The sequence below is a fragment of the Bufo gargarizans genome, chromosome 2, assembly GCF_014858855.1.
Source record: "Bufo gargarizans isolate SCDJY-AF-19 chromosome 2, ASM1485885v1, whole genome shotgun sequence".
Taxonomy (NCBI): domain Eukaryota; kingdom Metazoa; phylum Chordata; class Amphibia; order Anura; family Bufonidae; genus Bufo; species Bufo gargarizans.
The window spans coordinates 237,262,072-237,286,913 of record NC_058081.1 but is presented as its reverse complement, the minus strand read 5'-3'; the positions used below and the strand labels follow the sequence as shown (position 1 = coordinate 237,286,913).

At 39.8% G+C, this 24,842-nt stretch overlaps 1 protein-coding gene across 11 annotated transcripts in view; it reads right to left on the bottom strand.

Annotated features, from left to right (window-relative positions):
- The window catches only part of CACNA2D1 (calcium voltage-gated channel auxiliary subunit alpha2delta 1), an 840,216-nt gene that overhangs the window by 7,933 nt on the left and 807,441 nt on the right, over window positions 1–24,842 (bottom strand). For all 11 annotated transcript variants that reach the window (XM_044280115.1, XM_044280114.1, XM_044280117.1 and 8 more), the window contains 7 exons: window positions 24,571–24,642; window positions 21,751–21,903; window positions 13,288–13,340; window positions 12,391–12,446; window positions 7,004–7,133; window positions 6,370–6,482; window positions 5,567–5,649 (listed from right to left, as the gene is read on the bottom strand). In XM_044280115.1, coding sequence (XP_044136050.1) covers window positions 5,567–5,649; window positions 6,370–6,482; window positions 7,004–7,133; window positions 12,391–12,446; window positions 13,288–13,340; window positions 21,751–21,903; window positions 24,571–24,642 — 660 coding nt within the window. The remainder of the gene's footprint in view (window positions 1–5,566; window positions 5,650–6,369; window positions 6,483–7,003; window positions 7,134–12,390; window positions 12,447–13,287; window positions 13,341–21,750; window positions 21,904–24,570; window positions 24,643–24,842) is intronic.

Sequence of the window (24,842 nt, the reverse complement as noted above, 5' to 3'; positions counted from 1 at the left end):
CATTCACTTGAATGGGTCCGCAATCCTAAAGGTACAATGCAGAAAGGAGGCACTATACACCACCACAATAAATTTGAAATGAAACAAACAAGATGTGCTTTAACTGCAGACTGTCAGCTTTAAATTGAGGCTATTTACATTCAAATCAGGTGAACGGTGTAGGAATTACAACAGTTTGCATATGTTCCTCCCACATGTTAAGGGACCAAAAGTAATGGGACAGAATAATATTCATAAATCAAACTTTCACTTTTTAATACTTGGTTGCAAATCCTTTGCAGTCAATTATAGCCTGAAGTCTGGAACACAGACATCACCATATGCTGGGTTTCATCCCTGGTGATGCTCTGACAGGCCTCTACTGCAACTGTCTTCAGTTCCTGCTTGTTCTTGGGGCATTTTCCCTTTAGTTTTGTCTTCAGCAAGTGAAATGCATGCTCAATCGGATTCAGGTCAGGTGATTGACTTGGCAATTGCATAACATTCCACCTTTTTCCCTTAAAAAAACCCTTTGGTTGCTTTTTCAGTGTGCTTTGGGTCATTGTGTATCTGCACAGTGAAGCGCCGTCCAATGAGTTCTGAAGCATTTGGCTGAATATGAGCAGATAATATTGCCCAAAACACTTCAGAATTCATCCTGCTGCTTTTGTCAGCAGCCACATCATCAATAAATACAAGATAACCAGTGCCATCGGCAGCCATGCATACCCACGCCATGACACTACCACCACCATGCTTCACTGATGAGGTGGTATGCTTAGGATCATGAGCAATTCCTTTCCTTCTCCAAACTCTTCTCTTCCCATCACTCTGGTACAAGTTGATCTTGGTCTCATCTGTCCATAGGATGTTGTTCCAGAACTGTGAAGGCTTTTTTAGATGTTGTTTGGCAAACTCTAATCTGGCCTTCCTGTTTTTGAGGCTCACCAATGGTTTATATCTTGTGGTGAACCCTATGTATTCACTCTGGTGAAATCTTCTCTTGATTGTTGACTTTGACACACATACACCTCCTGGAGAGTCTTCTTGATCTGGCCAACTGTTATAAAGGGTGTTTTCTTCACCAGGGGAAGAAATCTTCGGTCATCCACTGCAGTTGTTTTCCGTGGTCTTCCAGGTCTTTTGGTGTTGCTGAGCACACCGATGCGTTCCTCCTTTTCAAGAATGTTCCAAACAGTTGTTTTTTTGCCACGCCTAATATTTTTTCTATCTCTCTGATGGGTATGTTTTGTTTTTTTCAGCCTAATGATGGCTTGCTGATAGTGACAGCTCCAGATTCCAAATGCAAATAGCACACTTGAAATGAACTCTGGACCTTTTATCTGCTCATTGTAATTGGGATAATGAGGGAATAACACACACCTGGCCATGAAACAGCTGAGAAGCCAATTGCCCCATTACTTTTGGTCCCTTAACAAGTGGGAGGCACATATGCAAACTGTTGTAATTCCTACACTGTTCACCTGATTTGGATGTAAATACCCTCAAATTAAAGCTGACAGTTTGCAGTTAAAGAACATCTTGTTTGTTTGATTTCAAATCCATTGTGGTGGTGTATAGAGCCAAAAATGTTAGAATTGTGTTGATGTCCCAATATTTATGGACCTGACTGTAAATATGGCATCACAGGTCATTTTTATTGCGTAGGCAACACTGTAAAAAATATTGTACACAATATTAAATTGTACCATTAGAAAATACAACTTGTACAACAGAAAAATAAACCCTCATATGGCTATGTGAATAGAAAAATAAAAAAAAGTTATGGGTCTGGGAAGGCGGGGAGAAATAAACAAAAAAGCAAATACGGAAAATCAGTATGACAGGTAATACATATCTACCCACTTGTACCCTCTACCTCTAAAGTGCGATCTTATTTAGTAAATCCTTTTAGATTTTTCTTAAAAAAATAGAGGGGGGAATCATAAACCAGTGTTTTATGCAGGTTTATAATATCCCCTGTGTTGCAGGAGGATGCACCTACTTTATGACAAGGCGCATACCTTATCATAAATTTGGCACATCATCTGGCAGTAAAGTCTAATTTATCTAGCTCAGAGCTAGCAAAGATGTAAGTCTTATTTTATGCCAGAAAACTGGTGTAAAAGAAGATAAATATGCTGGGTCCACTGGTGCCGCCCTCTACCGAACCCTCAGCAGGGTCCCCTCTCTAGGAAAAGTAGTGAGGGCAGAAAAGAGATGAAATTGCACCTAAATTTAAGTTCAATGGCATTTAAAAAGTTGTAAACACAAAGTTTCTGACTTTTTTACTACAGAAAACTGGCATGGGGGAGTGAGAAATTCCCCCCAGAATATTATATCGTAACGTGCCAAACATAACCCTCTGCCAAACATAACCCTCTTCATTGAAGTCTTTGTGACTTACAGATGCAGCCGCGCTAAACTTGATGGTTAACACGTTAAGTAAAAAATGGCAAGAAAAAGCTAACTGTTCAATGAATTTTAATAGCTTTTGTCACAAGATAACCAATATAAGAGCTCAAGCACATGACTGTTGTAGTTTTGCGGTCCGTTTTTAACGGATCCGTTGTTCCATATCTAAGTTTTTTTTTCTGTTTTGTGGCCACATCCATTCCTTTGCATCCTTGCCACAAAACATATCCATATGTTTTTTTGCGGAACGGAAACAGGAACTTTGTTATCATTACTGTAATGTACTGTAGTGTTTGTAAACAGTAAACAGATGGGCAAAGTGGGCATGGATCCGCAAAATACGGATGACATACGGATGTGTTCCATATGCATTCTGTATTTTTTGCGGACACATTGACTTGAATGGACGATTTGCTGTTTTTTCATTGCTTCTTCTCCATAAAAAAATAAAAAATACACGCAGCAAAATGGTATCGCTAAAATGTATATTTTGCCACACAAAAAATGAGCCCTCACACAGCTTTGTAAACATAACTATAAAACAGTTAACAGGGACAGAATATGGCAATAAAAAGAAAAAGTAATTTTTTCCAATGTTTTTATATTTTAAATATTAAAACACAAGAAAAACTATACTTATATGGTATTGTTGGCAAGCCAAGATAAGAAACCACCAGACGGCAGGCAAACATAAGAAATGAGCAATTCTCAATAATGTCCAGTTAAAAAATTCACGATTGTTCAAAATAAAAAATAAAAAATTGATTTTGTAGGCTCAAAATCATTGCAAAAAAGAAAAAACTGTTAAAAAATATATACCATTTTTTAAAAATATAGGAGTTTAAATCACTCCTTTTTCTGTATAATAAAAAAAATACTTAAATGAGAAAATATAAACATCATAGGTATCACCACGACTGAAAACGCCCATACTATTATTATAAATATTTTTACAATACAGCGAATGGTTTAACGGAAAAAAGGGTCAAAATGGCCAATTTGCCAATTTGTCATTGCTTCTATTACATAAAATAAATTTAATAAAATGTGATCAAAAAGTCACACACACTCTAAAATATTATCATAAAAAATTAGCCCCCCATACAGCTCAGTAGATAACTATAAAAAAATGATGGGGGTCAGAATATGGTGATATAAAAAAATAATGTCATAGTTTGCATTTATTTTTACATTATTTATACATAATAACCTATACATATGTGGTATCATTGTAATTGTACTGACCCAGAGAATGAAGGGCATGGGTCAGTTTTGCCACAAATGACCCACCCCTTTTGTATTTTTTTTACCGCTTCCCACTACCATTGTATGCCATAATTAATGGTATTAGAAAGTACAACTTGTCCCGCAAAAAATAAACCCTCATACAGCTATGTGAATTGAAATATAAAAAGGTTATGGCTCAAGGAAGATAGGGAAGAAAAATGAAAATGCGCAAACAAAAAACCCTCCGGTATCCTAAGGGTTAATGGAGATGTGCCACCTATAATTTTTTTCTGCCAGTTAAACTATATAGCGACACTTATTTAATCGGTTTTTATTTTCTAATTCTAGAGGCTTTTATTCTATTTCCTGAACATGATTATGAGGGCACCCATCTTACATGAACTGTTGTTAACAGCATTTAGAGATAGGATTTACAGCAGCCACCATGGGCGTAAACAACATGGACAGGAAGGGATCTCATTGACTTTTATGGGACAGTTTTCTAGGCATGCTCTGTGACCTGTGCAGAGGTCATTGTACAAGAGAGTAGTAGATAAGATGTGACCATCACCAATTAGTGAATGGTAGATCCTGTGTCATCTATATATAGGTGATATCTTTCATTGTAATCCTACCTGTGATGATAATGAGATGACTGCAGAAAAGCGATCTGTACAGACCATGAAGTGGTGGCTATTATTGGGCTTAGTGGTCTGTTCAAAAACTTCAGGTAATTAGTTCTTTTTCTAAATATAGATAGTGGCATGGAAAATGAAAAAATAACCACCAAAAATTATTTTAAAATATGTTTAACATAAAAGCGTGACTTAATCATGTTCTGATGACAAGTTCCCTTCAGAAATGCTATCACACATGCAGTAATACTTCACAGAACAGTGATGTGCTGCCCTGCATTATGCATTCAGCAGTGAATGCTTGAGCAAATATAAAGGCTGTATTACACTGGACGATAGTCAACCAGATGATCGCTAATGAGTGTTTGTAGGGGCGCTCATTAGCAATAATCTGGTAGTGTAATACTGCTGCCGATTACCCAATGAACGACCCCTTATTGTGCAATCCATATTTTTAAGCAGGCTTCATGATCATCATTTGCTGGTGGAATATCGTGCTGACTAAACAGTCGGAATGGTAAAGAGCGATGGAATTAACAATCACTTCTCCTCATACTGTGGAGGAGATCTCTGTGTGTAATAGCAGCGGTCTCCTCCACTAACGAGCAGGCTAATGCCAGGAAGGAATACCTCCCTCTTGACAATCGCCTACAAAATCTTTTAATGTAATACAGCCTTTTGAATAGTAAGATAACCTAAGAAGATAACATGGAACATTAAAAGTATCTTGATGTGAGAATGCTGTCAATTATAGTTTCACACAATGTTTTGTCAAATTAATCTTCTAGCCAACAAGCTAATATCCAAAATATTATCACAAAAATGCATGTTTTTCTTTATTACAGAAATTAAAACCCTTCCAAATAATATCATCCACCTAGACCTTGAAAGTCTGCTATTTTCTATGGAAACCATTATTGTGTGAAAGTGAAATCTCGTGATATGCGGCAATCATAAATGACAACAGTGATAAGACAAAACTTAAATATCAAAATGAAAATAAGTACATGCAGAGTCTAAGAGATGCACAAAATACAATATGAGTATATATAATGAGTATAAAAAATTCACATTACATAAAATTGCCAATGACAATGTTTTAAATAATTATGACTCAATGAGAATATAGACAGTTTGGGGACATTTTGTTAAATCCTACTAATTAAGACAATTAAACCATTTTAAACAATTGTTTCAGGAACAAAAAAAGTATTGATTTTCAAGTGAATCTGTATCCACATCCATCACCTTCAGATAAATTCAATCTCTGTTCTTCTATAATAAGTGTCTTATTCAACATTAGGACTTACCAAGTCGTCTTGATCAAAACAAACATCAGGACCTTTTCTATACCTTGGATTCTGGGCCAGCAGGCATGGATCTGGTCCATTAGCTCAAGATTTGAATCAAGGAAAAATAAATTTATAATTTAGAAACAACTGTAATACACCTGAATGGCACATTGCTAAAACCAGATTGTATTATACCAAAGTCTAGTAAATGACCTAAAACATATCACAAATCATACAAACATACTTCAGATTAAAGAAGGAAATGGTGTGTGTCACAATAGGGGAAACTCTTCAGGGAATAAAACTTTACCTTGATTAGCTTGACTTTAAGGGAAACCTGTCATGTTGAACATGGTGTCCGTTCGGCAGGCAGCATATTATAAAGTGGGAAAAGATGAGCACATTGATGTATAGGTTTTTGGATTTGGGAAAGGATCATCCATCATAACTTGTATTTCATTCATTTAAATTTCCACTTATTCTGAGCTTAGTAGTCATGTGGTTGGACCTATGCAGTGACCAACAGCTTTTCCTTTATGACTGTGAATACAGTTATAGCTGTCAATCAGTGAACAGGAGCGCCAACTGGACTAAGTTTAGAATCAGCAGAAATTTATATCAATGAATGAAAAGTTAAACTAAATTTTTCCAACAAAGCTATAAAGTACAGCTGTAGCTGATTGTATATCAACCTGCTTAGCTCCTTCAGCTCTATACCATGCTGGCTATAAATACGACTGCATGTACAATGTAATAGATTCCCTTTAATGGTAACTTAGATAGATAGATAGATTTATTTATTTTTTTATATAAAAGGATACAGCGTTGTTCTGCCTGTATCAGAGGCTGCTGGTCACAGATTTCACATGTATGTTGGTTGTCAACAATTATAAATAATAAATTAGTGTTCATAATCTTTTCAACGTGATAAATTCTGGAAGAAATTAATGTATACCTTTAATTATCAATAATACAGTAAATAATAACATTAATAAGTCGTTGCACAAAATTACAAAATTTTCTGCCCTTTTATTAATTAAGTATGCTATAAAAGTGTGATTGACTAGGAAGAAACTTTGAAACACCCACCAATCCTGCAAGTAGACTCTCATAGTAAAATCCATCAATGGAGAAATGTTATTTGATGCAATCAATTAATAAATTAATGGCATTTAGAGAAATCTGCAAATAAGAAGGCTTCAAGATTCCATTTTCATAGACGTTCTCCATTAATTCGGAGTTGCAGCTAAAGTTTTCTTCACCTGGGGTAAAGATTCAGTTCACTGCCCTATCAAAATACCCTGGCCTAGGTTTATTGCAGATCTTCAGCACCCAGAGAACATTATTGAACCCCCCTCCCTCTAAATCCTTGCATTTAATGATTTTCCATTTAAAAGCAAACATCTCTTAATACTAATAAACAATATAGTGCAAAAAAGGAATTATTTTCATTACCTTGTGCAGTTGTCACATTCTAAATATCCACTAAGAGATTTGTTATCATTTTCAAAGAAATATTGGGTTTGTTCAGTTATGCAGCTCTGTTTTGCCAAAATTGCGGAAAAGTCATCATCATCAATTTCAGCTGGAATACAAGTTTGTTATTAGTAAGGATATTTATTGTACCAGGAAACATCACAGAAAATTGTGTTCGACAGAAGTAATGATTAACATTTTCATGGTTAATTGTGTCAATACTATATAAAGGTACATCATAAGAAAACATCGTGGCTTCTATATAGGATAACTAAGATAAGATAAGAGTAGGCACTACTAATCACCTGATACAAGATGTCCTGGTGACTTCAACCCATTTTCACTACTCAAGTTCCTTTTCAACATTTGTGTATACTAATACTGCAGCACTTGTGGAGACCACATTCCAGTGAAGGTTCTCACTAGCAGCCTTGCATTGCCCCAATGGGGAACAGGTGAATCCACTGGTGGGCCCATAAGCAAGGTGGGCCCCTAGTAATTATAAGTACTTGTTCTATTCACTTGACTGGGACAAGGACTTATAATTTCACTGAATTGCCACTGCAAGCGAGATAGTGCACATTGTAATCTTAAAGAGGAAGCAGTGCTTGTAGAAGTGTTACCTCCTCTTCAAAAAGCTGATTGTCAGGGTTTCGGGAAGTCCAACCCCCACACTAATCAGATATTGATAACCAATGCAGAGGATAGATCATCAATATGTACTGAGTGTACAACCTTTTTAAATATATTACACATACGACATATTCCCTTCAACCTGTCATTAAGATAGATCAATTATCTATACAGTAGCATTTTCATCTTCATTGTTATCTAAGCGTGGTTTTATATACTTTTGTTAAAAAATAAAATAAAGAAAACAAGGGAGATTATACTATTGGTTGGTGATCTGTGCAGTTAAAGAGATTATGCCAAGAAAACTTTAGCACCTATCTATATAAAATGTCAAATAAAATGCCAGTTGTTGGGGGCTAGTTCCATAGAAAAGAATGGAGCAGTGGACCAACTCATACACTTGGTCTTGAGTAATCTGACCTTTATCACTTATCCTTTATCACTTTTCATGGGATAACCCCTTCAAGATGAAAAACAATATTGTTTTCTATTTATACAGTCTAGACTACTAAAAAAAGACAATAACCATGTCTTCATTCACTTGAAGTCACTGTAGAGCTTGAGCTTGGATAAATCGGGCAACTTTAAATTGAAAACTTTGGTAGAATTTTACTGTAATGATCAAATAATTTGCTATCCCAGAGGCGGAAGGCTTTCTCTGACATGTATCCACTACATATTTCTTTATCCTTGAACTGTACTCATTAATGCCCTTAGGCTTTTTGTATACACAGTGAGTAGTTCCCCTTAGGTCTCTTACTTTAGCCAAGTGATTTTATTACAAATTGCTTCAAGGATATAGTTTAAATCACCTACAGATTTGGCGCTCTATAAGAACATATCAGTTTCATTAAATTTCAACATGTGCTTTTCTGACCTTCACTTAACAGCTGCTTTGATTTCCTATATTACCACATTGCCCTGAAGTATTTCCTAAATTGAGAATCACAGTAAAATTCAGGAAGAAACTATTGTTGTAGCCGTTTTTTGTTTCTGATCTTTTGTTATAAAAAAAAAACTAAATATACTGATGTCTCAACCATCACAGCCATTTTTTTTAATAAATCTAATGCACCTAAAATGCAGAATGAATCAAATTTGCTAATAGTCTTAATTAAAAATCTCCTATGCAGACCTGTGTGTAGTAATAGCACACTGCATTTACCCAGTGTGCTGTTATGGAGATATAACGTTCCTGACCGTGCTTACTGGTCCACATATCCGTAGTGAGGTGCACCTTGCCACAGATGGCGTTGCACAGTGCACACCTGATTTTGTCCCCCACTTGGTTGTGCAGGGAAGGGATGGCTTGCCTGGAAAAGTAGTGGCGCCATAAGGCTTTTAAAACTCTCCGTCTCCACCAGACGGAATGACAGCATTTCAAAGAACAGTAATTTTGAAATGCTGGCATTCAGGGCTAGGGATCGCGGGTGGGGGTACTTCCTCTTCTGCTCCAGTGTTTGGGAGATGGAAAGCTGAACGCTTCCTTGGGACATTGTGGAGATGCTTGGTGACCCAGGTGGTGGTGTTGCTGGCAGATCCTCTGTTTGCGGGGTGGCAGGTGGCACTGTCACACCAGAGGTGGATGAAGAGGCCGAGACTGCAGCAGAAGAGCAAGCAGGAGGAGCCAGAGACCTATCTTGGTTTTTGAGGTGTCTACTCCACTGCCTGCCCTTCCTCCTCAGCTGCAGAGTTAACCCCTTCAGTACTCCTCACACATCCATAGCCCTTCCTTAGTGCTATGTTTGGGGAGCTGTGTGACCAGTGAATGTCATTAACAAAATGATCTAAACATGAAGTAGACATATGGGAAATGTAAAGTAAACTATTTTAGAAGGTATTACTATCTGTTTTAAAAGCAGAGAAATATACATTTTGAAAATTACAATTTTTTAATTTTTTTTTGTAAATTTGGTATTTTTTTATTAATAAAAATGAAATATTTTGACTCAAATTCACCACTGTCATGAAGTACAATGTGTGACGAGAAAACAATCTCAGAATGGCTTGGATAATTAAAAGCGTTCCGAAGTTATTACCATATAAAGTGACACATGTCAGATTTGCAAAAAATGGCCAGGTCCTTAAGGTAAAAAATGGCAGGGTCCTTAAGGGGTTAATTTTCATTTCTTATATTTTTAACATGTTATTATTTCATCTTTTCTTAGACCTCTGAGGGTACTTGAACCTGTATGGACGTAATTGCTTGCACAATATACTGCACAGTACCCTATAACTAAGTTCACTCCATACACCCCTTGTGCACCTATGACATACTGTGCATGTAGACCAGAGTTGACAAAGGGGTTAAAGTAGACAGATAAAATATTTACAAAGTTCCAAGATAAGTGACCATTAATTTGAATTGAGTCCTGACCTCTAGGCTGGGGGTGCAGGTGGAGGTGGGAAGGTAAAGGTTTAGGAAGGAAGAGGAGAAGGAATACATCTTCATTCTAAAGCATCTTTTAATAGTCTGGATAGATTAGGAATATCCTGGTTATGGTTGCTGGAAGGTTAAGCAAGAACAAGTCCTAAAAGCAAGGAGGGATCCTTGGGAGCTGAGTTGACCATAGGCAAATTAAGACAATAGTGAGTTCATGTTGCAGAGGATCTATAGGAAAGGCAAATGCCCCATGTCTCTTTATAAAGTTCATGTCCCCTGATATCTCAGCTGGCTAGTTTTTCATTTCTGGCCAGGGAATCCATTTTAGCAGACCAAACCTGTAAGGAAGAAAGGTCCTATTGTCTTCAGTGACGATGGATTTGTCTGTTTTTCTTTTTCATTCCAGCAATATTATGCCTTAAAGAACTTATCTACTACTATAACAGTAGATTGTAGAATTGGGATAAATGCATGATACTGTAGCTCTAATGTTATCATGATAGGCTGAAGGATGCTCACAGAAGAGCAATGCATTTATCAGTGTAATGTGTGATGCTCTAAAAGAGTCATTTAACCCCCTTCTTTTTATGGATAGAGTGAATGGTTTGATTGAGAAGGTCAAGCAAGACTGTTTGCTTTTCTAAAAGTCCAAACAAGGAATGAAGTTAAAAAACCAGGACAGGAAGTAAAATACATGGAATGACTATCCAGAAAACCATCCACCCATTTTACAATTACCGTGTTTTTCGCCCTATAAGATGCACCGGCCCATCAGACGCACTTAGGTTTTAGAGGAGAACAATAAGAAAAACATATTTTCCATTACACCTCAGGTCAGAACAGCAATCAGACCCCCAAAGTTAATCAGACCTGAGCTTACAGCCCCAATCAGACCCCCAATGTCAATCAGACCTCAGATCAGACCCCAAATGTCAACCAGACCTCAGATCATACCCCCAATGCTTAAGATCAACCCCCCAACCTTCAGCCATCTATCAGCCCCCATATGTCAGCCAGCAGCCCTCATATGCAAGTCATCAGCCCCCATATGCCAGCCATCAGCCCCCATATGCCAGCCATCAGCCCCCATATGCCAGCCATCAGCGCCCATATGTCAGCCATTAGCCCCTATATGTCAGCCATCAGCCCCATATATTCAGCCATCAGCCCCATATATTCAGCCCCTATATGTTATCCATCAGTCCCCATATGTCAGCTAGCAGCCCCTATATGTCAGATATCAGCCTCTATATGTCAGCCATCATCCCCTATATGTCAACCATCAGCCCCATATATCAACCCCTATATGTCAGTCATCAGCCCCCAGTGCAAATAAAATTAAAAAACTTCACTTACCTCTCCTGCTCCTGGACGCCACAGCTCCTCACCATCGCAATCCTCTTCATCCTGCTGTCGGCTGTGTATCGTGGCGCACAGTGTGAGGTCACAGAGCGCCCTCACGCTGTGCGCAGCCCTGCACAGCTGATAGCCGAGCCAAGAACCAGGAAGGCGGTGAGTACAGAACCTTCACCGCTTCCGGTCCTCCGGTACTAATGAAGCGCTTCCATAATGGAAGCACTTCATTAGTATTCACCCCATAAGACGCAGGGGAATTTCCCTCCACTTTGGGGTGGGAAAGTGCGTCTTATGGGGTGAAAAATACGGTAAGTGTTGACATATAAGCTTTTGCTATGTAATAAAAAAATGTTGCTAATCGTGTCCCTCTAAAAGTTCAGATACTGAGAAAATGTGGATAATGATGAGTTATCCTTCTGTGGGCCGAAAGTGATGTAAGGGTGCACACTGAAGGATCAGGGCAGTTGTGAGGTGGAGCATAATTTTGCATACTGCAGAGCAAAGTTTCTGCAGACTCTCCAGAATTACTGAATCTTCTAAGATTCCCACCAGATGTATGAGAAGGTGCCCACGTGGGATCTGCATTTCCAGAATTTCCCCCTCAAATTTCTTCCTACATACTGTAGTACCCAGCTAGCAGGAAACTTCAACACAGTTCCAGTTAATTGAATGGACCAGAGTTACAGGTCCCTACACAACTGGTGGCCAGGAGTGCTGCTGTAAAGGGAGCCCACTAATCACAAATGGCATGTCCTTGAGGTAGACCACCATCACTTTAGGAGAATGGAATAACCTTTTAACTTTGTAAACTTTAAAATTTCACAATTATGAAATATGTATTATTTGGAAGGATGCAAACATTTTTACATTATGTGTTATGTTAAGCTCCTTTCATAACCTTCATTGCCATAAAATATTTAATTCAATAATTTTACATAATTTACAAAACATAATAACACCAATAAATAGTGCTACTAATGAGAACCACACTTACCTGCTTCATTATACCGTGGGAAAGTAAGGCTCAAGAACAGCTGTTGCAATAAAGACCTGAAACAAATGTTTATTAGCAATTAATTAACTATTCAAGAAAGCAATAATTGGTGGAAAATTCTTAAATTGATGGAGAAAGCCAGAATATTACTACTGGATGTACTAGACCATGGATTAAAGCAACACAACTCACTACACACTGCAGTACAATAGATGGTAATGATGTGATCCTGCCTATGATATTCTATCATAACTTAGTAGCCTGACAGGAACTCTCAGAAGTGCACCACCAATGAGGCCAGGTGAGGCAATCGCTTCAGGCAGCACCAGGTAGGGGCAAGAGGGGGGCAGCCGATGGGTCATGGCCTAAAGGGAAGTGGTTCGGTTAAGAAGTTTACATTGGGAAGGGTGGAAGGCGCCGTTTCAGTTTTCACCTAAGGCAGCAGAAAGGCTAAGTGCACCTCTGGGAACCCTCATCAATATGTAGTATATGGAAGTGCGGGAGCATATTGTGTAGTGAGTTCCAACCCCCTCACTCCAGTAGGCAGCGCCGCAAGTTGTGGCAACCAGTCTTGCTCACATTCTAGGACAGGTTGCTGACAGCCATTTAAATCATTCCCAGAGAACCGTTTTAAAGGGGTTATCCAGCCTTTATGAGAGGCCATCAATATTACTGTAGTATAGTGTGGTCAGATTCTCAATTAGCTGTTTGACGAAGTCACAATGTCTGGGCAAGTACAGCAGCCTGTTTGCTGAGGTTAGACTGTGATTGTGTTAGCGGCTAACAGAGGGGGGTTGCAAGAAAGGGAACCCCATATAATTATTATATGTCTTAGCAGAAAGGAAATAAACATAAATTAACTTTTGTTACCAAGGTCCTACAGTTTACAAAACTTACCAAGCAGCAGCAGAAGCCCACCATCCAAGATTTAGAAGATCTGCTATGGTGGGCTATAATGAAAGGACATATGTGTTACCAAAATAACAGTAATAAATGTGTTATTAAAGAGAATCTGTTACCATAATCAACCTCATAAAACCAGGTATACTATCTGGTAGGGTTGATCAATTTGATAAAAAATACTTACTTAATTATGCTTCTAAGTGGCCTCTTTGTCTAGAAATCACTATTTTTTTATTTATGCAAATTAAATGATTCAAACACCAAGGGGCTAGCTACAGCCCTTGGGACACTTGTTTTGTAATACCCCTCTATTATAGCCAGTCCCCCTCCCCCCTGGTATGACAGGGATATCCCAGTCTTCTCACCTCTGTACCACGGCTCTGTGTCTTGGCGATTATGCAGTGGTTCTGCTTTCTGACAGAGGTGTTACAAAACTGGTGCCCAAAGGGCTCTAGCCGGCTCATCAGTGCTGAAACTCATCTAATTTGCATAATTATAAAAAGAGTAATTTTTAGACACTAGGGCAACATAGAAACATAATAAAGGTAGCATTTTAATCAGCACGAACAATCTTACCAGGCAACATGCCTATAACAGTGTTAATTTTAGGATATGGTCAGAAATCATAGTCACATATCAGAATAATGTCAGTGTGAGGCAAAATACTGACCCTGATACCTGACCCTGACCCTGACATCTAAACCTGACACTGATACCTGACCCTTACACTGACACCTAAACATGAAACCTGACCCTGATACCCGACTCTGACACCTGACCCTGACTCTTGACCCCCGACCTTGACTTTGATATTTGGCTCTGACATCTGAGTTTCACTTATGCTCTTCATAGGTCCAGGGTCAAAGTCATAATGAGTTATAGATATACTGTGTATGTGCATGCTAAATCACACAACCAAAGAAAGTCTATAGCCGAGCTTCTGGCTATGTGTCTGAAATGCTGTAAGCTAACATGCCACATTAGATAAGAGACAAATTCAAGTGATGTGTGACGCTGATGTCTGACTTTCCTGACTAGTCAGCGTCACAATTACTTTAAGGTTTACTGTATTTTGTATGCTAAATCACATAGATGAAGAAAAAAACTGTCTAAAATTAGGCAAGCCTTTAGCTCAGTAGTAAGGCTGTTGCCTCATATATTGTTCCTGGGTTCAAAACCCTTTTCAGCCTAAAAAAAAAAAAAAAAAAAAAAAATTTTTATTAAGCCCTAGATAAGAGACAAATTCAAGTGATGTGTGACGTTGATATTTGACATTCTTTACTGGTCAGCGTCAGCGTTACAATGACTTTTAGGTTCATTGTATTTTTAGTAAACTAAATCTCATAGATGAAGAAAATCTTAAACATTAGTGTCTAAAGCAATAGATCAGTGGTAAGACACTTGCTTTTTATGCAGTGTTCCTGGGTTCAAAACCCCTTTTAGGCTTTCAATAAAATTTATATTTTTTGAGCCCTAGATAAGAGACAAATTCAAGTGATGTGTGATGTAAGTAGTCCTTTTTTATTTTATTAAGAGTACATGGGCAGCGCTATAGTAAGGGGGGGCACTAATTTACTGTATCTTCATCTATTTCCAGGTGAATGATAACTATTTTGTTTTTTGTTGTCTTGAGTCACTATATAATACAATAATATATTCTTATTAGTGTTGATTGAGCACCAAGCACCCGAGTACAATGGAAGTCAATGGGAGAACCCGAGCATTAAACCAGACACCCCCTGATCTTAAGAGGGGAGGGTGTCTGGTTCACATGAAAAGGTCAGAAATTGATGGAAACACCACTAAAATAGTTCGGGAACAGCATGGGGAGGATGTCAGGATCCATCTTGGACTCCCAGGTCGCTGCTGTGAGCGATGTTGTCCGAGTAGTACGCCAATTTTACTGACAATAAGACGCACAAAACCGAAGATAAAATCGATTTTAGAGTAAAAGTGTTAGGAAACATTCTTTCCTGTATATTTATTTGTAAATAAAGTGAAAGTGCTGCCAAAAATTACAAGGAAGAGGCACTCCGATACAACCTGTATATCACATAATGGAAGGCCTCATTCACATTGTGGTAAAATTGTTCAGGTAGTGGGACTCCTACACTCATAAAGCCTATGCACTAAGTGAAAGGGCTACCAAAAATTACAAGAAAACCAGCACTCAAATACACCATTTATTACAAATAAAGGAGGGCATCATACACATCCTTGAAAAATTATGATTGATGGCCTGCTGGTGACCCTCAAAAACATTAGGGGTGAGGGCCTTCTGCTGATCTAAAAGTGAGGTTCTGCTGCTGAGCTGACCCTCTAAAACATTAGGGGCAAGGGCATGCTGCCGAGCTGCCCCCAGCAGCACTAAATACCCGCTCTGACAAAACACTGGTGCCAGGGCAGGCAAGCACCTCCAAGGTGTAGAGCGCCAGTTTGTACCACGTGTCCAGCTTGGACGCCCAATAGTTGTAAGGCACAGAGGGCTCATTGAGGATGCCGACATGGTCTGCTACCTACTCCTTGACCATCTTCCAAAACTTTTCTCTCCTTGTGACACTAGGCCACGCATCAGGGTGAGGTTACTGGTGGAGTGTCATGAAAATTTCCCAGGCCTTCAGTGTTGCCTTGCCTCTGTTGGAACTGCTGTGTGTTCTCCTTGTCTCCCCTCCTCGGTTTCCCAAGGAACTACGTACTCTGTAACTACGTACTCTGCTGCCAGCATTGTCAGCTGGAAATTGCACCATTTTGCTAGTCCTCTCCACCACAGGAATAAGGGATGAGAAGCTATCTTTGTAGCGGGGGTCGAGAAGGGTGAACAACCAGTAATCCGTGCTGGCCAAAATGCATATAACGCAAGTGTCACAGGAAAGGCAGCATAAAATAAAGTCAGCCATGTGTGCCAGAGTCCAAACAGATTGTAGCGGAGGCAACCGTCTCCTGCTCCTCCTCCTCCTCCTCATCATCCAAATCACGCTGAGAAGACGAACGGAGGGTGGTCTGTCTGTCACCCTGTGTACTGTCTTCCCCATTTCCACCTCTTTCACATGCAAAGCGTCCTCCTTCATTGTTAGCAGCGAGTGTTTCAGTAGACACAGAAGTGGGATGGTTATACTGATAATAGCAGCATCACTGTTCACCATCTGTGTTGATTCCTCAAAGTTGCGCAAAACCTCACAGAGGTCAGACATCCATGCCCACTCGTCGCTTGTGAAGACAGGAAGCTGACTGGAAAGGCGACGACCAGGTTGCAGCTGGTATTCCACTACTGCCCTCTTCTACTCACAAAGCCTGGCCAACATGTGAAACATGGATTTCCAGCGCGTGCTCATGTTGCTCAACAGTCAGTGAGCTGCCAATACAAGCGCTGCTGCAGTGTTGCCAGACCGGCAGCAGCTGTAGATGACTTTTGGAAATGGGCAAACACGAGACGCACCTTCACCAGTAGCTCAGACAAAATGGGGTAGGCTTTGATAAACCGCTGAACCACTAAGTTAAACATGTGGGCTAGGCATAGTATGTGTGTGAGCTTGGCGAGCTCCAAAGCCGCCACCAAGTTACGGCCATTTTTAGACACAACCATGCCTGGTTGTAGGTTGAGTGGCAAGAGCCAAAGCTCAGTCTGGTTCCTTATACCCTGCCACAGCTCTCCGGAGGTGTGCTGTTTGTCACCTAAATATATTATTTTAAGCGCGGCCCGTTGCCGCTTCCCCACTGCAGTGCTACACTGATTCCAGCTACTGACTGATGGCTGATTGGTGCTGCAAGATGATAATCCAGAGGTGGAAGAGGAGGAGGATGTGGAGGAGAAGAAGAGGTGGTTGCAGCCACTAATGAAGGTGGTGGAGGAAATCCTCATAGAAGTAGGGCCTGCAATCCTTGGCTTGGCTTCGGTAGCACCTGTGCCATCCCTGGGTAGGATTCGTTCCCGACCTCCACAACGTTCACCCAGTGTGCCGTCAGGGAAATGTAGCATCCCTGGCTACAAGCACTTGTACATGTGTCAGTTATTAAGTGGACCTTCCCAATAACTGTGTTGGTCAGGGGACGGGTGATGTTATGGGACACATGCTGGTGTAAAGCAGGGATGGCACACTGGGAAAAATAGTGGCGGCTGGGGACTGACTATCAAGGGACCACAGCCGCCATCAGGCTGCGGAAAGCCTCAATGTCCAGAAGCCTAAATGGCAACATTTCCAGCGCCAGAAATTTGGAAAGGTGCACATTTAATGCTATGGCCTGTGGGTGGGTGGCTGGTATTTCTGCTTTCATTCAAAGGCCTGGAGTATGGACATCTGTATGCTGCGCTGGGACATATAAGTGGATGTTCTAGGTGATGGTGCTTGCAAAGGTCCAGGTGTAGGGTGGGAGGTATCCGGTCCTGCGTCTTGGACAGGGGATTGGCCAGCACGTAACACAGGGGAAGAGGAGGCAGTGGTGTGATCAGCAGACACTGATTGTGGACCCAGGTGTTCAGACCACCTATTAGGGTGCTTTGATGCCATGTGGAGGATCATGCTGGTGCTGGTGAGGTTGCTGGCTTATTTTAGTACGGCATAGATTGCAAATGACAATTCTTTTATTGTCCGCACTTTCCTCAAAAAAGTGCCAGACTGCGGAACACCTAGCCCTTGGCAAGGGAGATTGCCGCAAGGGGGTGCTCCGGGGAACAGTTGCGGGCCTGTTTGCTGTGGCCTGCCTTCTCCATTTTGCCAGTGCTGTGGATCCCTCCCCCTCTGTATTGCTGTCCTCGCTGGGCTTGCCACTTTCCCAGATTGGGTTAGTGATTTCATCGTCCACCACCTCCTCGTCCACTTAGTCACTCTGGTCATCCTCCTGACTTGTTGACCTAACAACAACCTCACTTATTGACAACTGTGTCTCATCCTCATTATCAACCTCTTGAGACACTAATTGCCGTTGACTTATTGGCAACTGTGTCTCATCATCATCATCATCCACCTGGTTAAACACTACTTGCCGTTCATCACCGTCATCTTCTTGTGACTGTGAATGCTCAAGAGTTTGGGCATCAGTGCACATGATCAACTCATGTCCCTCTATACGCGGGCTTGACGAGAGGCCCAAATCAAGGAATGGCGATGAAAAGAGCTCCTCGGAATATCCGAGTGTGGGATCACTTGTTTGCCAAGACTCTCCATGGTGGGAGGAAGGAGGATCAGGGTGAGTATTCTGTTGACCAGACTCTTGGCTACTGAGACTGGACTTTGTGAAAGACATGGTGGTGCTTAACCAACTGGAAGCATTATCTGCTGCAATCCAACTGACCACCTTGTTGCACTGGTCTGACTATGAGAGTGGTGTCCTGCGCCGCCCTTCATGCTGGGACATGAAGCTAGGTATCGTGGATGAGTTTGTTTCTTGTGCTCTGGCAGCAGGCACAGTTTCACTGTGCCCAGGGCCACGGCCTCTGCGTGCACTATCAGCAGCATGGCCACTTCCCCGTCCCTTACTGCTCGCCTTCTGCTTAATAAATGGTATATATGCTTTCAAGTATGTCACACTTACAGTAGCGCAGGTTTTGTAAGTGTATGCGCAAATAAATTAAACTGAATGTCACTGATATTTAGGATGTGCAAACTTTATACAGGAGATGTAGCACAGGTAATGTCGCTGCCACCAGCAGCAAAAAAATTTGACTGAATGTCACTGATATTTAGGATGCGCAAACATTATACAGGAGATGTAGCACAGGCAATGTCGCTGTCACCAGCGACTAATAAAAAATTACAGGGAATATTACTGATATTTATGATGCACAAACGTTATACAGGAGATGTAGCACAGGTAATGTAACTGTCCACAGCGGACACCGTCTATGTAAAAAGTACACTGGATGTCACAGATATTTTTAGTATGCGTACACGTTAAACAGGAGATGTAGCGCAGGCAATGTCACTGTCCGCAGCGTCTACGGAAAAAGTACACTGGATGTCACAGATATTTTTAGGATGCGCAGATGTTATACAGGAGATGTAGTACAGGTAATGTCACTGTCTGCAGCGTCTACGGAAATAGTACACTGGATGTCACAGATATTTTTAGGCTGCGCACAAGTTACACAGGAGATGTAGTGCAGATAATGTTGCTGTCTGCAGCGGCCAAATAATTGAAAGCAATTTAGCGCAGATTGCGCTAAAAATATATATTGCTGCCAGATACAACAATAGTCCTTTAAAAGACTTTTCGATCTCTAAGAATTGCATGCAATTTAGCGCAGCTTGCACTAAAAATATATTTTGCTGCCAGATACAACAATAGCCCTTAAAAGGACTTTTGGGTCTCCAATCGAATGCAATTTAGTGCAGGTTGCGCTAAAAATATATATTGCTACCAGACACAACAAACGTGCGGGGAGGAGACTCGAGCATGGCGCTCGAGCACACGCGGTATTCGGCTGAACTGGTGTTCGGCCGAGCATGCTCGATCATCATTAATTCTTAAATTGTGCCTGTGAATAAAGCAGTAATATGAATATTAGCTTTCTGATCAGATCTCAGTGTGGTGAAGCTATAGCACGCTGTGTGAATAATACACATATATACAGTAGGTATGTATAAGCCAGGACACAGTTCTGCATATAGTGAATACTCAACTTTTTCAGGAGTCCCAGAAAGATAATGATTCTTGCGAATAACAATATACACACTTGAGAGAGGTAAAACAATGTATAAGCCATATAAGATAGCGGAGGGAGAGCACATTTAGAAGATAAGTTGGTTTGCAGATCTGTGAGGAGGTAGTGAATCCTGCAAGTCTCCTGCAGCATCAGCTACTCCGGAACACTCCCACACTTCCTCCTGCCTGTATTTGCTGGGAGAGCTGGACCATGCCTAACCACAGACAGTGGACTAGTGAGACTCTTAGAGCTGTTTCACACGAGCGGATGCCGTGCGTGACATCCGCTGCATGAATGACAGCCAAGACCCGATGCGGACAGCAGAAGCACGGAGCATTAACATGATTCCTAATGCTCCGTGCCTCTCTGTGATCTCTTTACTACGAAATCACAGTGACAACTTTATCTCGCTGTGATTTCGTAGTAAAGAGATCACAGAGAGGCACGGAGCATTATCAATCATGTTAATGCTCCGTGCCTCTGCAGTCTGCATCGGGTCTTGGCTGTCATTCACGCAGCGGATGTCACGCACGGCATCCGCTCGTGTGAAACAGCCCTTAGTGGTCATATCTTTGCATCTTATGTTTGGGTGGATGCCTACAAATAATTTCAAAAAAGTGAATTATATATCTGATAATTAGACTCCTTCCTAAGAAATAAGAATACATTATTGTATTGTACAGTGACTCTTTCAAGATAACAAGAAAATGAAATAGCCCTCAGTTACCTGGAAATAGATGAAGACACAGTAAATTAGTGTCCCCCTTACTATAGTGCTGCCCATGTACTCTTAATAAAGTAAAAAAAGACTACTTACATCACACATCACTTGAATTTGTCTCTAGGGCTCAATAAAATATTAATTAAATTAAAAGCCCAAAAGGGGTTTTGAACCCAGTAACACTGCATGTAAAGCAAGTGTCTCACCACTGAGCTATTGCTTTAGACATCAATGTTTATAATTTTCTTCATCTATGAGATTTAGTATACCAAAAATACAATAACCCTAAAAGTCATTGTGATACTGACGCTGACCAGTGAAGAAAGTCAGATATCAGCATCACACGTTGCTTGTCGCTTATCTAGGGCTTAATAAAATGTATTTTTTTTTTTAAAGGCTGAAAGGGGTTTTGAACCAAGGAACACTATATGAGACAACAGCCTTACTACTGAGCTAAAGGCTTGCCTAATATTAGGCTGGGATTTTCTTCATCTATGTGATTTAGCATACAAAAATACAGTAAACCTAAAAGTCATTGTGACGCTGACTAGTCAGGAAAGTCAGACATCAGCATCATACATCACTTAAATTTGTCTCTTATCTAATGTTTAAAAACATTAGCGTGTTGTTTTAAGGTTTCTAATGGGTTTTGAACGCAGAAACTCCAGTGTACAAACCAGTAACCTAAGCACTGAGCTATGCACTCATATAACACTGTGACATGCTAGCTTACAGCATTTTAGGGACATTGCCAGAAGCTCAGCTATAGACTATTTGGTTGTGTGATTTAGCATACAAATACACAGTATATCTATAACTCATTCTGACTTTGACCCTGACTTATGAAGAGCATATGAAGTCAAACTCAGGTGTCAGAGTCAAATATCAAAGTCAGGGTCAGGAGTCAGAGTCAGGAGTCAGAGTCAAGAGTCAGGGTCAGGAGTCAGGGTCAGTATTTTGCCTCATACTGCTATTGTTCTGATATGTGACTATGATATCTGACCGTGTCCTAAAAGGAAAATGAACACTGTATGCCAGTTATAATATGTCTGATCATACTGACAGATGCTCTTTAAGTGCTTAGTATATTACTTACCACAAACACAGAGCGAGGGGCAGCTGTTTTTGCTGGCTCTTCACCTTTATCACATACAGACTGGTAGTCATAAGACTTATTAAATGCATATACAGAAATGTTGACAAGCTTTCTCATCAAACTTGGGTCAATCTCTCCAAAAAATCTGCCAACCTAGAAATAACAAAAATATATTTAAAAATGTCATTATTTTTATTTATTTTTTCCATCTTGGCTTGCTACTCACACTACAATTATGGACCATGGCAGACATACAAGTCTGTACACCAAAATAGGTGTACTGTGATATACCCTTAGGCTTTTATTGTCAAACGGATGCCAGCTGTCCGCAATTTAATATCTTTTTCTGATGGATCTGTTTGACAGATGGTGTACTGTTGAATTCCTGTTTGTTTAAGCATATTTTTATAAAAAGTTTATGTGTTGTGAACAGATCCTGTAAAATATATTTTGCAATTACAAACTAAAGTTTTAAGTAGCAGTAAGGGCTCCAGAATAACCACAAGCCTTTTTTTGTTTTGTAACCTGTGGTTTTGTCGCCTGGTTTGTAGCATATTTTGCAAACTGTGTTTGACCACTAGAGGATTTTTTATTATTAGAAAGAGTTGTGAAAACATCTGAAAAAACACCAAGAGCTACAGCATGCAGCATTTTTTATAGAAGCCCAGGGGAAAAAAAATATAAAAAAATGCAGCTTTCTCCTTCAGCTAATATATGTGGAGCTAGCATTTGTACATCAAAAAAATGCTGCAAAAATACCATTACGATGTAAAAGTACAGAAAAGTGCCACCACAAATGGTCACACAGAGTTTTTTGGACAATGTTTTGAAGCAGATCTACCTGAAGGATTTTTTTGTCAGAAGCAGATTCAAAAGGAATCAGAAATATAAAGGAAGAATTTATACTTCTATTTCCTGATGGATCCACTTATGGCTTTGGCTGAAATATGCCTCAAAACATTATCCTAAAAACTTTGTGTTGCCGTACCCTATGTGTGAAAGCAGCCTCACAGTTTTTTTCAGCGTTAGCATTTTTAACAAGCCTTTTCGGAGGTGTTTATTTTCATCTCTTGACATTATGTATACCTCTCAGGCATGTTGTGCTTGAAACCTCTTAGCTACCTGGGACTGTACATGCACGTTATTGGTCACTAAGGAGGTTATAAAGCAGGCTCAAGAGCTGAGCCTGCTGCATACACAACTGTTTTATACAGATGACACCAGGATGCAATGGCTGAGATTAGAGATAATGCAGATTCAGGTCATTTAACTTTTCAGATTATGTGGTAAATAGTGACCACTGCATCTAATAGGTTAGACAGAGGGAGGCCGCAACTTCTGTTCTCTAATAATACCCCACTCCACAAAATCACAAGGTTCCAATCGGATGCTATGGAAGTCTAATACCTTGTGAAGGCTCCAGGATCTGCCCCCGCAGGGCTCAATAGGAAGCCTATAAATATTCCATAGACTGCAAAAGTATTGTAGAAGTGATCAGAAGTTTGCATGCTCAAGTCCCCTAAAAATTTATAGTAAAAAAGATTTAATTTTTTTTTAATATATAGAGAAAAACAGATCTACAGAGTGGCGGCAGAGCAGGAGAGGTGAGTCAATTTATTTTAGCTCTAATGAGGGTCTGATTTGAGGTATGATATGGGGGTCTGATCTGAGGTCTGCTATGGGGGTCTGATCTGAGATCTGATATGAGGGTCTTATTTGAGGTCTGATATGGGGTCTGATCTGAGGTCTAATATGGATGTCTGATCTGAAGTCTGATGAAGATGAAGTCTGTTCTGAGGACTGATGAAAAATATTTTTTATTCTTGCCTAAAGCCTAGGTGTGTCTTATCAGCTGTGTGTAAACTTGGTATGTAATTGTTGTGACCTCCAGAATAAGGTCGTAATCTAATTTTTGTGAACAATGAACACTGTAAAAGTGAAACCCCAAAAACCATGGCGGTCATTTTAAAAAAATTTTTTATTTCATGCTCCAATTATTTTTTTCCCCATTTCCACATGATTCTTAGGAATGTCTTTCTATGGAGTACACCACTACTACACTGCTAACATAGAACAGCTCTTCTGGTGGAATGGAAATGTATAATTAGCTGCAATTTTATTTTTGTTGGTATTCAGATTCAAACGTTTAAATTACATTTTTAGGAACCCATCTTTTTGGATGTGTCAACATAGAAAACTAGCTTCCAGCTCACCAGAACCAAAATGAGCTGACAGTATAAAAAATAAAGGCATATTTGTAATAAAAATACATACCTACATGCATTAAAAAAGAACATTTTGCAAAGGATTTTACAGCACAAGTACAATAGTACACAGTGATAAATATACACTATCATATTACATATTAATGCTGCCAAAATAGTCATGTCTAGTTTAAGAATATCACGTTTTATAGAACAACTTTAGTTAAAAAAAAATGTATTAGTGTACAATATAAGCAGTTTTAAGTCATCCACTGCAAGTCAAAAGAATAAACTACATATTGTCTTCCGATTTTGCATGCCAAGTTTATGCAAAGGCTTAGCATCTGTAATCCATTTTCCAAAACTTTATGTGTAAAATAATACTTCCACATGTAAGGTGTTTCTGGGTTTAGAAATATCAACAAGAACATTTAAATACCCAATCAATAAATACTTCACATACAGTTATCTTCAAAAATGTTCTGAGGAAACTGAAGAGGCCCTTTTTTGGCTCAAATCAGCATACTTTAGTACAGATATAAACAACTGTGAGGTCTGAAAACTTACAGCCAATGTCCCAGTAGATATGAAATATAAGAAAAATTCATAGCCATACCTGAGTGTTGTAATTGTTTTGATTTGACATTATTAGGAAGCCACCATCGTCAAGAATTATGCAGTCCAATTGCTGTAAGATATTAGGTACATTTTAAAAGGATAATTTTATTGCCATCATTTTTTTTTCTACTAATAGAAAGTAGTTTGCCAAACTGAGGTCCTGATCTGTTTGCTTGCATCCTTTGGAGGAATTCAGAGGTCCTCCAAGGGACCAGAGAATGGCACATGTTTCATGAGGAGGACACTTTAGCAATTTCTTTGCATGCTCTT